This window comes from Mus caroli, unplaced genomic scaffold, assembly GCF_978045245.1.
Source record: "Mus caroli unplaced genomic scaffold, Mus_caroli_1 scaffold_10, whole genome shotgun sequence".
NCBI classification, from domain to species: domain Eukaryota; kingdom Metazoa; phylum Chordata; class Mammalia; order Rodentia; family Muridae; genus Mus; species Mus caroli.
Window position 1 is genome coordinate 67,776,552 of NW_028227265.1, and position 17,451 is coordinate 67,794,002.

The following is a 17,451-nucleotide window of genomic DNA, read 5'->3' on the forward strand; positions in this document are numbered from 1 at the left end:
CTTCTAGGTCTGTGTGGTCCAGTCAGAATACAGACAGTGGATAACAGTAATGATCTGGCTAGAATATAAATATGCTCAGCACACACCTTTAATCCTTAACAATAGAGGTAACATTAGTTTGTAGAAGGAAGTAGCCATTTCTGAAAGTAACATCTAATTGAGGGGCAGAAAAAGTGACAAATCAAAGAAATATCTGGCAGAATAAGTCAGAGATAGGATATGCCCAACTCTCATGAAAACAGAGGTGATCTGAGAGAGCAGCTGAGAGAGAAGGGGGAGAGGAACAGGACAGAGGAAAGGGGAGGGGGAGAAGGAGGGAAGGAAAGAGGGAGGGAGAGGGAGAAAAGGAGCTGGTTCTTTGAGAAAATCAACAAGATAGATAAACCCTTAGCCAGACTCACTAGAGGGCACAGGGAAAGCATCCTAATTAACAAAATCAGAAATGAAAAGGGAGACATAACAACAGATCCTGAAGAAATCCAAAACACCATCAGATCCTTCTACAAAAGGGTATACTCAACAAAACTGGAAAACCTGGATGAAATGGACAAGTTTCTAGACAGATACCAGGTACCAAAGTTAAATCAAGATCAGGTTAATGATCTAAACAGTCCCATATCCCCTAAAGAAATAGAAGCAGTCATTAATAGTCTCCCAACCAAAAAAAGCCCAGGACCAGATGGGTTTAGTGCAGAGTTCTATCAGACCTTCAAAGAAGATCTAATGCCAGTTCTTCACAAACTATTCCACAAATTAGAAATGGAAGGTACTCTACCCAACTCATTTTATGAAGCCACAATTACTCTGATACCTAAACCACAAAAAGACCCAACAAAAATAGAGAACTTCAGACCAATTTCCCTTATGAATATCGATGCAAAAATCCTCAATAAAGTTCTTGCTAACCGTATCCAAGAACACATCAAAACAATCATCCATCCTGACCAAGTAGGTTTCATCCCAGGGATGCAAGGATGGTTCAATATACAGAAATCCATCAACGTAATCCAGTATATAAACAAACTCAAAGACAAAAACCACATGATCATTTCCTTAGATGCTGACAAAGCATTTGACAAAATCCAACACCCATTCATGATAAAAGTCTTGGAAAGATCAGGAATTCAAGGCCCATATCTAACCATGATAAAAGCAATCTACAGCAAACCAGTAGCCAACATCGAAGTAAATGGTGAGAAGCTGGAAGAAATCCCACTAAAATCAGGGACTAGACAAGGCTGTCCACTCTCGCCCTACCTATTCAACATTGTACTTGAAGTCCTAGCCAGAGCAAGTCGACAACAAAAGGAGATCAAGTGGATACAAATTGGAAAGGAAGAAGTCAAAATATCACTATTTGTAGATGATATGATAGTATATAAGTGACCCCAAAAATTCCACCAGAGAACTCCTAAACCTGATAAACAGCTTCTGTGAAGTAGCTGGATATAAAATTAACTCAAATAAGTTAATGGCCTTTCTCTACACAAAGAATAAACAGGCTGAGAAAGAAATTAGGGAAACAACGCCCTTCACAATAGTCACAAATAATATAAAATACCTTGCTATGACTCCAACTAGGGAAGTGAAAGATCTGTATGATAAAAACTTCAAGCCTCTGAAGAAAGAAATTAAAGAAGATCTCAGAAAATGGAAAGATCTCCCATGCTCATAGATTGGCAGAATCAATATAGTAAAAATGGATATCTTGCCAAAAGCAATCTACAGATTCAATGCAATCCCCATCAAAATTCCAACTCAATTCTTCACTGAGATAGAAAGGGCAATTTGCAAATTCATCTGGAAAAATAAAAAACCTAGCATAGCAAAAACTATTCTAAACAATAAAAGAATCTCTGGTGGATTCACCATGCCTGATATTAAGCTGTACTACCAAGCAATTGTGATTAAAAACTCCATGGTACTGGTAAAATGACAGACAGGTAGATCAATGGAATAGAATTGAAGACCCAGAAATGAATCCACATACCTATGGTCAGTTGATATTTGACAAGGGAGCTAAAACCATCTAGTGGAAAAAAGACAGCATTTTCAACAAATGGTGCTGGCACAACTGGTGGTTATCATATAGAAGAATGTGAATTGATCCATTCTTATCTCCTTGTACAAAGTTCAAGTCTAAGTGGATCAAAGACCTCCACATAAGACCAGAGACATTGAAATAAATAGAGGAGAAAGTAGGGAAAAGCCTCGAAGATATGGGCATAGGGGAAAAATTCCTAAACAGAACAGCAATGGGTTGTGCTGTAAGATCGAGAATCGAAAAATGGGACCTCATAAAATTGCAAAGCTTCTGTAAGGCAAAAGACACTGTCAATAAGACAAAAAGGCCACCAACAGATTGGGAAAGGATTTTTACCAATCCTAAATCTGATAGGGGACTAATATCCAATATATACAAAGAGCTCAAGAAGATGGACTCCAGAAATTCAAATAACCCCATTAAAAATTGGGTACCGAGCTAAACAAAGAATTTTCAACTGAGGAATACCTAATGGCTGAGAAGCACCTGAAAAAATGTTCAACATCTTTAATCATCAGGGAAATGCAAATCAAAACAACCCTGAGATTCTACCTTACACCAATCAGAATGGCTAAGATCAAAAATTCAGGTGACAGCAGATGCTGGCGAGGATGTGGAGAAAGAGGAACACTCCTCCACTGCTGGTGGGATTGCAAGCTTGTACAAACACTCTGGAAGTCAGTCTGGAGGTTCCTTAGAAAATTGGACATAATACTACTGGAAGATCCAGCAATACCTCTCTTGGGCATATACCCAGAAGAGGTTCCAACAGTTAATAAGAACACATGCTCCACTATTTTCATTGCAGCCTTATTTATAATAGCCAGAAGCTGGTTAGAACCCAGATGTCCCTCAACATAAGAATGGATACAGAAAATGTGGTCCATTTACACAATGGAGTACTACTCAGCTATTAAAAACAATGGATTTATGAAATTCCTGGACAAATGGATGTATTTGGAGGATATCATCCTTAGTGAGGTAACCCAATCACAAAAGAAGTCATTAGATATGCATTCTCTGATAAGTGAATATTAGCCCAGAAACATAGAACACCCAAGATGCAATTTGCAAAACACAAGAAAATCAAGAAGAGGGAAGACCAATGGGTGGATACTTCATTCTTCCTTAGAATAGGGAACAAAATACCCATGAAAGGAGTTATAGAGACAAAGTTTGGAGCTAAGATGAAAGAATGGATTATCCAAAGACTACCCCCCCCAGGTATCCATCCCATAATCAGTCACCAAACCCAGACACTATTACACATGCCAGAAACATTTTGCTCAAGGGACTCTGTTATAGCTGTCTCATATGAGGCTATGCCAGTCCCGGGCAAATACAGAAGTGGATGCTCACAGTCATCTATAAGATGGAACACAGGGCCCCCAATGGAGAAGCTAGAAAAAGCACTCAAGGAGCTGAAGGGGTCTGCAACCCTATAGGAGGAATAACAATATGAACTAACCAGTACCCCCAGAGCTCGTATCTCTAGCTGCATATGTAGCAGAAGATGGCCTAGTGAGCCATCATTGGGAAGAGAGGCCCCTTGGTATTGCAAACTTTATATGCCTCAGTGCAGGGGAACACCAGGGCCAAGAAGTAGGAGTGGGTGGGTAGGGGAGCAGGGTGGAGGGAAGGTATAGGGAACTTTCATGATAGCATTTGAAATATATATAAAGAAAATATCTAATAAGGAAGGAAGGAAGGAAGGAAGGGAGGAAGGGAGGAAGGGAAGAAAGAAAGAAAGAAAGAAAGAAAGAAAGAAAGAAAGAAAGAAAGAAAGAAAGGAAGGAAGGAAGGAAGGAAGGAAGGAAGGAAGGAAGGAAGGAAGGAAGAAAGGAAGAAAGGAAGAAAGGAAGAAAGGAAGAAAGAAAGAAAGAAAGAAAGGAAGGAAGGAAGGAAGGAAGGAAGGAAGGAAGGAAGGAAGGAAGGAAAGAGAGAGAAAGGAAGGGTGAGCTTATTCAGCAGTAAGCCTATAAGAAGACACTTACAATAGGTAAATTTAAGTCACATTTACAGTTGTTCTTCATCAGTGCCCTTCAAGCATACTCTGTTGCCACCTGCAAACACTGAGACAGTGAGAGTGGCTTAGCCCCACCTCTGTTGATGACTGCCCCTGCAGCAGGTAATGGTAAGTACACCAGTCTTGCTGGAATATAGCAAGACCAATTAAGAAAGAAAAAACTGAAAAAATTTAAAGTCCCCTTACCAATTCAGAGAATACCTTTACAAATTGGATTTCAGATAACGGGGGGCTTTCTTGTCATAAGAGTATATTCAACTGAACAAATCTAATGATCTTCAGGATCAACAGCCAGAATAAAAAGAGTAGAAAGGAGATAGAAGAAAAATCTGAATAATGAAGAAAGCAAATCAGTAGTTTTCTATGTCTGTTCACTTTTTCAAACTGCCTTATGCCATCAACAGGAGCTCAGATGTAGGGTTAATGATGCTGTAAGCTGGCCCAACTACAGTCTAGAGTGGGTTAGAGTCATGGGTAATAGACTCAAATATTTTAATATCCCTATTTTCTTATGACCCAGAAAACCTAGAGGAATTTGAACACATGTAATAGACATTATTACTAACCCTGTTTGTAGCAACAAAGAACTAAAAACAGACCAAACATTGACAGAAGGCAGAAAAATGCCTAGTTTTATGTTATGAAGTCTGTGGCACATGAAAAATGAACTAGAGCTTTACTTCAAAATATGACTGGATCTTACAAACATAAAACTAAACACAGGAAAAGATACTTTCATGAGACTACAACAAATCATTCCTTCACTTTTGTAAAAATAAAACACCAGCATAAATAAAAAGTCAAGTGTAAAATGAAAATTTTTGGAAGACTTTGAAAATTTAGGTAACTTTAGTAGAATACAAGGAAATGAAATAAAGGAGAAATTATGAGACCTTAGTTCATGGGTACCTACTATGTGCCTATAAGCCATATAGAAGTATTAGAATGAAGATTTAGTTAGAATGCAATTTAATCATAACTAAACTGTAATAAGTAATATAAGGAAATAAAATTTATATAAAGTGAATTGGATCAAGCAAAACCATATTATAATCAAGTAACATGAATTTAAATAGCAATGCCAGCTGCTTCAAAATGAAGGAAAGGGGACCACAAACTGTTTTCTAGAACTCTGGACAGCAAGAGTGAGTGAGAATGAGTTGATGCACACACTAATTGATGCATCGACTAATTGGTTCCTTCTAATTGGTGCCGATTTTGCAACAACAAGAAACAAACTTTTTGGTCTATTCTCATTGAATCAATAACCCTCTGAATCCCCATGAAAATTTTACATGTAAAAAGAAAATAAAAGTGATTGTTATATTTTAGAAATTGAATTAATTACATAATAAATGGAAAGGGAAATTATTTTTGCTCTCCTCCTCTTCCTCCTCCTTGTCTTGAAAAGGGATTGATGACCCTCATTATATAATACTTAAATTTCTAGCCATCCTCCTGTCTCAGCCTCTCTAATGATGGAATTATAGGCATGAGCCATCACATCTATCTTGGGAAAGAAAAACTATAATGCTTAAAAATTAAGTTTTAAAACCAAAGAATACATATGGAGCATCCCATGGTGCTGGCCCCATATGTGGCAGAGGTTGGCCTTGTTGGACATCAATGGGAGGAGAAGTCCTTGGACCTGAGGATGTTCGATGTCCCAGTATAGGGGAATGCCACAGCAGGAGGATGAGAGTACATGGGTGGGGGAGTACCCTCATAGAGGCAAGGGGGTGGGATAGGGGGTTTCTGAAGGGGAGACCTGAAAAGGGACAAACATTCAAAATGTAAATAAAGAAAATATCCAGTCAAAAACTTAAATAATGAGACAACTGGCCACCTTCCTGGTCAGAGCATAGGTGTCCGCCCGGCCCGAGAGGCTTCTGCCTCAAGTTCCGTGGGAGCCAGCTTGGATCCCGGACTCCGCGGAGGGCAGTCTGCACATGTGACATTGTGGAATACAGAGGCCAGCAGTTTCTGGGACAGTCGAGAGCCACAGAGCCTCTGAGGCAGCACCATTCTCGGCTCCAGACAACTGGCCACCTTCCTGGTCAGAGCACAGGTGTCCACCCGGCCCGAAAGGCTTCTGCCTCAGGTTCCGCAGGAGCCACCTTGGTTCTGGGACTCCACTGAAAGTAGTCTACACAGGTGAGAGTGTGGACTACTGAAACAACGGCTTCTGTGACAGGCCAAAGCAACACAGCTTCTGGGAAAGATCCTGTTTTGGGCCTTCATCTTCTGCCAGGAGGAGGTCCAAACACCAGATAACTGTGCACCTTCCCTGAAAGAGGAGACCTTGCCTGCAGAGACTGCTCTGACCACTGAAACTCAGAGGAGAGAGCTAGTCTCCCAGGTCTGCTCATACAGGGTAACAAAATCACCAGAGGAACAATCTCTAAACAGAGACAACTATAACAACTAACTCCAAAGATTACCAGATGGCGAAAGGTAAACGTAAGAATCTTACTAACAGAAACCAGGACCACTCACCATCATCAGAACCCAGCACTCCCACTTCGCCCAGTCCAGGGCAACCCAACACACCTGAAAACCTAGACCTAGATTTAAAAGCATATCTCATGATGATAGTAGAGGACATCAAGAAGGACTTAAATAACTCACTTAAAGAAATACAGGAGAACACTGCTAAACAAGTAGAAGACATTAAAGAAGGAACACAAAATCCCTTAAAGAATTGCAGGAAAACATAACCAAACAGGTAGAAGACATTAAAAAGGAAACACAAAAATCCCTTAAAGGGGGTAGCTAGGGCGCAGGGTCGGATGACACTCGCCAGCTACCCACAACACCCGCCACAGGATCTTAAGACTTCTGGTGAGTGGAACACAGCTTCTGCTCCAATCCAATTGCGCGCGGGACCTGAGACTGCATTAGTTAGGGAAGCAGAAACCTGCCTGAGTAGGGCCACAGGCCTCATCCAGCCGGATCAGCACCGGGGTAGCTAGAGCGCAGGTTCGGCTGACACCCTCCAGCTACCCACGACCCCCGCCACAGGATTTTGAGACTGCTGGTGAGTGGAACACAGCTTCTGCTCCACTCTTTAAATAGTGACAACAACAACATCTAACCCCAGAGATTACCAGATGGCGAAAGGTAAACATAATAATCTTACTAACAGAAACCAAGACAACTCACCATCATCAGAACCCAGCACTCCCACTTCGCCCAGTCCAGGGCACCCCAACACACAGGAAAAGCTAGACACGGATCTAAAAGCATATCTCCTGATGATGGTAGAGGACTTCAAGAAGGACTTTAATAACACACTTAAAGAAATACAGGAGAACACTGCTAAACAGGTAGAAGACATTAAAGAGGAAGCACAAAAATCCCTTAAAGAATTGCAGGAGAACACTGCTAAAGAGTTACAAATCCTTAAAGAAAAACAGGACAACATAATCAAACAGGTAGAATTCCTTAATGAAAAACAGGAAAACACATCCAAACAGATGATGAAAATGAACAAAACCATGCTAGACCTAAAAAGGGAAGTAGACAAAATAAAGAAAACCCAAAATGAGGCAACACTCGAGATAGAAACCCTAGGAAAGAAATCTGGAACCATAGATACCAGCATCAGCAACAGAATACAAGAGATGGAAGAGAGAATCTCAGGTGCAGAAGATTCCATAGAGAACATCAGCACAAAAATCAAGGAAAATGTAAAATGCAAAAAGATCCTAAATCAAAACATCCAAGAAATACAGGACACAATGAGAAGACCAAACCTACGGATAATAGGAGTGGATGAGAATGAAGATTTTCAACTCAAAGGACCAGCAAACATCTTCAACAAAATTATAGAAGAAAACTTCCCAAATCTAAAGAAAGAGATGCCCATGAACATACAAGAAGCCTCCAGAACTCCAAATAGACTGGACCAGAAAAGAAATACCTCCCGACACATAATAATCAGAACAACAAATGCTCTAAATAAAAATAGAATACTAAAAGCAGTAAGAGAAAAAGGCCAAGTAACATATAAAGGCAAGCCTATCAGAATTACACCAGATTTTTCACCAGACACTATGAAAGCCAGAAGATCCTGGACGGATGTTATACAGACACTAAAAGAACACAAATTCCAGCCCAGGCTACTATACCCAGCCAAACTCTCAATTACCATAGATGGAGAAACCAAAGTATTCCATGACAAAACCAAATTCACACATTATCTCTCCACGAATCCAGCCCTTCAAAGGATAATAACAGAAAAAAACCAATACAAGGACAGGAACCACGCCCTAGAAACAACAAGAAGGTAATCCCTCAACAAACCTAAAAGAAGACAGCCACAAGAACAGAATGCCAACTTTAACAACAAAAATAACAGGAAACAACAATTACTTTTCCTTAATATCTCCTCATATCAATGGACTCAACTCCCCAATAAAAAAGACATAGACTAACAAACTGGCTACACAAAAAAGACCCAACTTTTTACTGCTTACAGGAAACTCATCTCAGAGAAAAAGATAGACACTACCTCAGAATGAAAGGCTGGAAAACAATTTTCCAAGCAAATGGTATGAAGAAACAAGCTGGAGTAGCCATTCTAATATCTGATAAGATTGACTTCCAACCCAAAGTCATTAAAAAAGACAGGGGGGGACACTTCATACTCATCAAAGGTAAAATCCTCCAAGAGGAACTATCAATCCTGAATATCTATGCTCCAAATACAAAGGCAGCCACATTCATTAAAGAAACTTTAGTAAATCTCAAAGCACACATTGCACCTCATACAATAATTGGGGGAGACTTCAACACACCACTTTCACCAATGGACAGATCATGGAAACAGAAACTAAACAGGGACACAGAGAAACTAAGAGAAATTATGAATCAAATGGATCTGGCAGATATCTACAGAACATTCTATCCTAAAACAAAAGGATATACCTTCTTCTCAGCACCTCATGGTACCTTCTCCAAAATTGACCACATAATTGGTCACAAAACAGGCCTCAACAGATACAAAAATATTGAAATTGTCCCATGCATCCTATCAGATCACCATGGACTAAGGCTGATCTTCAATAACAAAATAAATAATAGAAAGCCAACACACACGTGGAAACTGAACAACACTCTTCTCAATGATACCTTGGTCAAGGAAGGAATAAAGAAAGAAATTAAGGACTTTTTAGAGTTCAATGAAAATGAAGCCACAACATACCCAAACTTATGGGACGCAATGAAAGCATTTCTAAGAGGAAAACTCATAGCTCTGAGTGCCTCCAAAAGGAAACTAGAGAGAGCACACATTAGCAGCTTGACAACATACCTAAAAGCACTAGAACAAAAGGAAGCAAATTCACCCAAGAGGAGTAGAAGGCAGGAAATAATCAAACTCAGGGGCGAAATCAACCAAGTGGAAACAAAAAAACTATTCAAAGAATCAACCAATCAAGGAGCTGGTTCTTTGAGAAAATCAACAAGATAGATAAACCCTTAGCCAGACTCACTAGAGGGCACAGGGAAAGCATCCTAATTAACAAAATCAGAAATGAAAAAGGAGACATAACAACAGATCCTGAAGACATCCAAAACACCATCAGATCCTTCTACCAAAGGCTATACTCAACAAAACTGGAGAACCTGGATGAAATGGAGAAGTTCCTAGACAGATACCAGGTACCAAAGTTGAATCAAGATCAGGTTAATGATCTAAACAGCCCTATATCCCCGAAAGAAATAGAAGAAGTCATTAATAGTCTCCCAACTAAAAAAAGCCCAGGACCAGATGGGTTTAGTGCAGAGTTCTATCAGACCTTCAAAGAAGATCTAATCCCAGTTCTTCACAAACTATTCCACAAAATAGAAACAGAAGGTACTCTACCCAACTCATTCTATGAAGCCACAATTACTCTGATACCTAAACCACAAAAAGACCCAACAAAGATAGAAAACTTCAGACCAATATCCCTTATGAATATTGATGCAAAAATCCTCAATAAAGTTCTTGCTAACCGAATCCAAGAACACATCAAAACAATCATCCATCCTGACCAAGTAGGTTTCATCCCAGGGATGCAGGGATGGTTCAATATATGGAAATCCATCAACGTAATCAAGTATATAAACAAACTCAAAGACAAAAACCACATGATCATCTCCATAGATGCGGAAAAAGCATTTGACAAGATTCAAAACCCATTCATGATAAAAGTCTTGGAAAGATCAGGAATTCAAGGCCCATACCTAAACATGATAAAAGCAATCTACAGCAAACCAGTAGCCAACATCAAAGTAAATGGTGAGAAGCTTGAAGCAATCCCTCTAAAATCAGGGACTAGACAAGGCTGTCCACTTTCTCCATACCTATTCAACATTGTACTTGAAGTCCTAGCCAGAGCAATTCGACAACAAAAGGAGATCAAAGGGATACAAATTGGAAAAGATGAAGTCAAAATATCACTCTTTCAGATGATATGATAGTATATATAAGTGACCCTAAAAATTCCACCAGAGAACTCCTAAGCCTGATAAACAGCTTCGGTGAAGTAGCTGGATATAAAATTAACTCAAACAAATCAATGGCCTTTCTCTACACAAAGAATAAACAGGCTGAAAAAGAAATTAGGGAAACAACACCCTTCTCAATAGTCACAAATAATATTAAATATCTTGGCGTGACTCTAACTAAGGAAGTGAAAGATCTGTATAATAAAAACTTCAAGTCTCTGAAGAAAGAAATTATAGAAGATCTCAGAAGATGGAAAGATCTCCCATGCTCATGGATTGGCAGGATCAACATTGTAAAAATGGCTATCTTGCCAAAATCAATCTACAGATTCAATGCAATCCCCATCAAAATTCCAAATCAATTCTTCAACGAATTAGAAAGGGCAATCTGCAAATTCATCTGGAATAACAAAAAACCTAGGATAGCAAAAACTCTTCTCAAGGATAAAAGAACCTCTGGTGGAATCACCATGCCGGACCTAAAGCTCTACTACAGAGCAATTGTGATAAAAACTGCATGGTACTGGTATAGTGACAGACAAATAGAACAATGGAATAGAATTGAAGACCCAGAAATGAACCCACACACCTACAGTCACTTGATCATCGACAAGGGAGCTAAAAACATCCAGTGGAAGAAAGACAGCATTTTCAACAAATGGTGCTGGCACAACTGGTTGTTAACATGTAGAAGAATGCGAATCGATCCATTCCTATCTCCTTGTACTAAGGTCAAGTCTAAGTGGATCAAGGAACTTCACATAAACCCAGAGACACTGAAACTTATAGAGGAGAAAGTGGGGAAAAGCCTTGAAGATATGGGCACAGGGGAAAAATTCCTGAATAGAATATTAATGGCTTGTGCTGTAAGATCGAGAATTGACAAGTGGGACCTCATGAAACTACAAAGCTTCTGCAAGGCTAAAGACACCATCAATAAGACAAAAACACCACCAACAGATTGGGAAAGGATCTTCACCTATCCTAAATCAGATAAGGGACTAATATCCAATATATATATAAAGAACTCAAGAAGGTGGACTCCAGAAAGTCAAATAACCCCATTAAAAAATGGGGCTCAGAACTGAACAAAGAATTCTCACCTGAGGAATACCGAATGGCAGAGAAGCACCTGAAAAAATGTTCAACATCCTTAATCATCAGGGAAATGCAAATCAAAACAACCCTGAGATTCCACCTCACACCAGTCAGAATGGCTATGATCAAAAATTCAGGTGACAGCAGATGCTGGCGAGGATGTGGAGAAAGAGGAACACTCCTCCATTGTTGGTGGGATTGCAAGCTTGTACAACCACTCTGGAAATCAGTCTGGCGGTTCCTCAGAAAATTGGACATAGTACTACCGGAGGATCCAGCAATACCTCTCCTGGGCATATATCCAGAAGATATCCCAACCGGTAAAAAGGACACATGCTCCACTATGTTCATAGCAGCCCTATTTATAATAGCCAGAAGCTGGAAAGAACCCAGATGTCCCTCAACAGAGGAATGGATACAGAAATTATGGTACATTTACACAATGGAGTACTACTCAGCTATTAAAAAGAATGAATTTATGAAATTCCTAGCCAAATGGATGGACCTGGAGGGCATCATCTTGAGTGAAGTAACACAATCACAAAAGATCTCACACAATATGTATTCATTGATAAGTGGATATTAGCCCAAAACTTAGGATACCCAAGATATAAGATACAATTTGATAAACGCATGAAACTCAAGAAGAATGAAGACCAAAGTGTGGACATTGTGCACCTTCTTAGAATTGGGAACAAAACACCCAGGGAAGGAGTTACAGAGACAAAGTTCTTAGCTGTGATGAAAGGATGGACCATTTAGAGACTGCTGTATCCAGGGATCCGTCCCATAATCAGCTTCTAAACGCTGGCACCATTGCATACACTAGTAAGATCTTGCTGAAAGGACCCAAATATAGCTGTCTCTTGTGAGACGATGCCGGGGCCTAGCAAACACAGGAGTGGATGTTCACAGTCAGCTATTGGATGTATCACAGGGCTCCCAATGGAGAAGCTAGAGAAAGTACCCAAGGAGCTAAAGGGATCTGCAACCCTATTGTTGGAACAACATGATGTACTAACCAGAACCCTGGAGCTCTTGTCTCTAGCTGCATATGTATCGAAAGATGGCCTAGTCGGCCATCACTGGAAAGAGAGGCCCATTGGACTTGCAAACTTTATATGCCCCAATATAGGGGAATGCCAGGGCCAAAAGAATGGGAATGGGTGGGTAGGGAAGTGGGGGGCGCTATGGGGGACTTTTGGGATAGTATTGGAAATGTAATTGAGGAAAATATGTAATAAAAATATTTAAAAAAAAAAATAAAGCTACTTTCCACTGCAAAAAAAAAAAAAAAGATTATCTCCATTGTTAAATAATAATAATAATAATAATAATAATAAAAATACCCATCACCCCTGAAAAAAAAAAAAAAAAAAAAAAGAAATGGGAACAAAACACCCATGGAAGGAGTTACAGAGATGTGAGGAGCCGCCCTTGCAATCGCCATTATAAGATGGCGCTGATATCCGGTGTTCTAACTTGTAAACAAGTAGTCTGCGCATGTGATGGGGTATTTTTCCATGCCTTGTGCCCTGCCTGTCCCGTGGCGTCAACTGGGCTGATAATGAGCAACCAGTCAGGGTGAAACACGTCTCCAACTGCTCTTTTGGGGTTATAAAAGGACTGAGTTTCCTGTATTCGAGGTCTTCCTGATAAGTAAGCAATAAAGCTTTGCCGTAGAAGGATCCGGTTGTCCAAGTATGTTTTGCTGGCAAAACATTACAAGGACACAGAGACAAAATTTGGAGCTGTAACGAAAGAATGGACCATCTAGTGATTGCCATATCCAGGGATCCATCCCATAATCAGCTTCCAAACGCTGACACCATTGCATACACTAGCAAGATTTTGCTGAAAGGACCCAGATATAGCTGTCTCTTGTGAGACTATGCCGGGGCCTAGCAAACACAGAAGTGGATGATCACAGTCAGCTATTGGATGGATCACAGGGCCCCCAATGGAGGAGCTAGAGAAAGTACCCAAGGAGCTAAAGAGATCTGCAACCCTATAGGTGGAACAACATTATGAATTAACCAGTACCCCAGAGCTCTTGTCTCTAGCTGCATATGTATCAAAAAATGGCCTAGTAGGCCATCACTGCAAAGAGAGGCCCATTGGACTTGCAAACTTTATATGCCCCAGTACAGGGGAACCCCAGGGCCAAAAAGGGGGAGTGGGTGGGTAGGGGATTGGGCATGGGGGACTTTTGGAATAGCATTGAAAATGTAAACGAGGAAAATACCTAATTAAAAAAAATAAAGAATATAGTGAGGGCCTAATGATTCCAGGTTTTAGCATCCAGGAAGGAAGCCTAAGCAAGAGAGACTGGCTGTTAGGCAAGGGAAAGTGCAGAGCAGTCGAGCAGATTTCAGTGATACAGAGAAGCTCAATTACCCAAATCCAAGCTCTCTCTGTTTCTGTTAGAGGCTCTATATTATCGTGGAATGAACTCATTTTGTATATGGGAACCCTGTCTTTGTGTTTGTGTGCCCAACTGTGACACATTAAAAATAAAAAACAGTGAAAAAAATTAAATAATAAAAAATTTTTAAATATTAAGTTTCTTTTAATATACTTAACTACCAATTTCTTACATGTCCAATTAGTCACTTATAGACATCCAAACCAAAGGAAAAAGAAAGAAAGAAAAACCTTTAAAAATTATTTTTTCTTTCAATGAAAAATATACTTTTTTTTATCATTTGTATGCTAGAGTTTCGAAGCTTCAACAGCAGTTTGGTAAGATAACCACACATACTAGAGCAAAAGCCCCACACAGACTAACTAATAAGCATCATTCTTTACGTACATGATTTGGAACTCCTGGACTAAGCAAATCCACATCAAAGTTTCCAGACAGGCAAACAAAGGGTGAAACCGCCACCCTTCCTTCCTTGCAGTTCATCAAGTGAGACACAAGTGGTGAATCTTCACATTCTTTACCTGTGAACTCTGAGCAGAATGAGTTGAGATACAAATACTTTTCTTGTTATTTTAATTACTTATTTGTTTGAGACAAAGTCTCACTATACATCCTTAGGAAGCCTAGAACTCTCTAGGTAAGCCAGGTTGATTACAGAGATCATCCTGTCTCTGAATACTAGAAATTTAGTCAGGCTCCCACATGCCTGGAAGATTCATTTTTGAATGCAGCCATTGTGTCAAACCTCATTTCCTTGTATGAGAACTAAACTGTGCTAATAGGGAAGGCATTGAGCCTAGCAAGGACCATACCAGAGCAAAGATTGAATTAATAATAGAGCCTAGACAGTGTGTGACGGAATACATTCATTAAACAGAGGTTATTGGTGCTAATGTTACTAGTGCCAAATACATACTGTACTTTTGATCAGTCAAAAGTTAATTAAACTAGAAAGCTGTCTAAAGTAACTTGTACATTTATAACCTTTTCCCCACTGAACTGAGACTTGGCCTTAGAATCTTCCCAGGTACTAACCATACCTAATTTTGCTTAGCTTCCAAGATCAGGCAAGATTAGGCATGTTTAGAGTGACTTGGGAATAACTAAATAGGCTATTCTAAGTGTCCACTATCAATACGTTTGGAAATGGTTATGAGACATGTACATGACCCATTGCTGTTCTTAGAACACGCCAATGTGGGCTCTGGTGTGTCACTGAAGCAGACTATACCCCTGCTCCAATCTCAGCTGATCCGAGTGGTGTGTTGCCACCTTTACTACATGCTCTTGGCCATGTTCCCACATTTAAAGAGTCTCCAAGAGTACATATTCCACATCCATGAATTGCTCCAACTGGAGATATCAGGGTATAACGAATCACAGACATTTCTCCCCAACACAAAAGTTTATATCTCAGTCACCCGTTTTTCTGTTTATAATCCAATAGATGAATGAAAGCTTCCATCGATTGGTTATGAATAAGAACAACAAAAGCAAACCATTTTACCATATGCTAAGCCCTCCTTCAGGATATTCATGTCCACGAATGATTTAAAACTAGTCACTTGATGCACACTAGTACAAAATAATACTCTTATCTGTCTCCAGGGTCCATTGATAAAGCAAGGACATGATTAGGGCTTCACTTCTTCCAATTCCAGAGGTCAGAAGTATCAGAGTCAGGGACTCTGATCAAGGTCAATGACAACAAACATCAAGCCTGGCCTGAAAATACTCCTAGATTTCCTCTTGTTTCTCTTGTCTTGGAGTCAGCCTTCCTCAACTTTCAAGAACTCACCTGGAGTCTGCCCTGAAAATGGTTTATAAATGATAATATTTGATTTGAGCTTCATTTTCCACTGTCATTTTAACTGTCAATCGCCAACTTCCTTTTTTAGCAGAAAGAATCCAATTGTTCTCAGGCAGGCTCTGTCTGTTCTAGAATGTCAGTCTTCAGAGGTAAATATGGGAGAGATGGAGCCCTACTTCTGACCTGTATCCCTAGCATCCACCTGGCATGTCCTTGGGCAAGACTATTATTCAATTGCTTCATAGTGAACTAAAATACACGCACCGATTTTTGACAAGGAGAGTTGATACTCCTGTTTCATATCAGCCAGTCGGGATACCATTAGCAGAAAGGAAGCGAAGTCTTCTGTCACTTGCATATTGTACTCAAGCAGGGCATGACTGAAGTCCTCGGGAAGGTCATCAAGGAACACCTACAAGTCAGAGGTTTTCAGAGAGAGTTGAATACCCTCCTTAAAACATTGACTAACTAGAGCAATGAAAGCAAAAGACCACGTACTATAATTTATTGTTTTCAATAAATCTGCATTTTCTTCACTTCTTGGTTGAACTGAGGTATTAAAAAAAAACTATTCTTATTCTTATATATATGCACGTGTAAAAATAAAATCTCTCCTCACAACGTTTAGTCTGACACAACTTAGTCAAAATGATACGACGTTTGTAAAAATAGAAGCATGCCCTCAAATGCCACTGGTCTCATAAATAATTTCAAAGGATCAAGGGATACATTTGTAGAACAAGGAAGATAACGCATATTTGCAGGCTGGGAATCAACTGTGCCTGGTCGAGAGGTTTGGAAACCTTCACCTGTGTCCACTGTACTAACACTGTTAAGGACTTTTACCTGGACATATGAAAGTGCTCTGCATCTAATCTTCTTTTCTTTTCTTTTCTTTTCTTTTCTTTTCTTTTCTTTTCTTTTCTTTTCTTTTCTTTTCTTTGGAGGGTGGGGTGGCAGGTAGGAGGTTAATAGTAAACTACAATGTAAAAGCATATGCCCACAAAGCTTCTTTGTTGAAGACTTCTGGACCTGAAGAATTGGGAATAAAAGAATTCTGCCTCTATCAGCCATGCCATAAAGGCTCCATCAGGAAGTTACGTGAATATTATAGAGAGAACCCACTCAAAGCACCAAAGAGTAGTGAGGGTGCTATGAATATGATTTCACGCACATAAATGCATGTTTTCATTAATTCAAATAAATGGGTTTTTTGTTTGTTTTTGTTTTTGTTTTGTTTTGGGTTTTTTTTTCTTTTTTTTTTTTTGTTTGTTTGTTTGTTTTGGTTTGGTTTGGTTTGGTTTTTGTTTTTTGAGACAGGGTTTCTCTGTATATCCCTGGCTGTCCTGGAACTCACTCTGTAGACCAGGCTGGCCTCGAACTCAGAAATCAGCCTGCCTCTGCCTCCCAAGTTCTGGGATTAAAGGCGTGCGCCACCACTGTTTTAATTAAATGGGCAAATGCACCTTTTAAAAACTTTTAAAAAGCAAGAAAAGAATATTAAAATTGAAAACAAATGTTGCTAAGATTTAAACTCTAGGAGTCAAAGGACA

At 39.6% G+C, this 17,451-nt stretch overlaps 1 protein-coding gene across 2 annotated transcripts in view; it reads right to left on the bottom strand.

The window, feature by feature from the left end:
* LOC110300352 (putative ATP-dependent RNA helicase DDX60) overlaps positions 1–17,451 on the bottom strand; it is a 130,769-nt gene that overhangs the window by 5,104 nt on the left and 108,214 nt on the right. For both annotated transcript variants that reach the window (XM_029480658.2, XM_021170508.3), the window contains 2 exons: positions 16,163–16,310; positions 14,476–14,618 (listed from right to left, as the gene is read on the bottom strand). In XM_029480658.2, the coding sequence (XP_029336518.1) occupies positions 14,476–14,618; positions 16,163–16,310 (291 nt within the window). The remainder of the gene's footprint in view (positions 1–14,475; positions 14,619–16,162; positions 16,311–17,451) is intronic.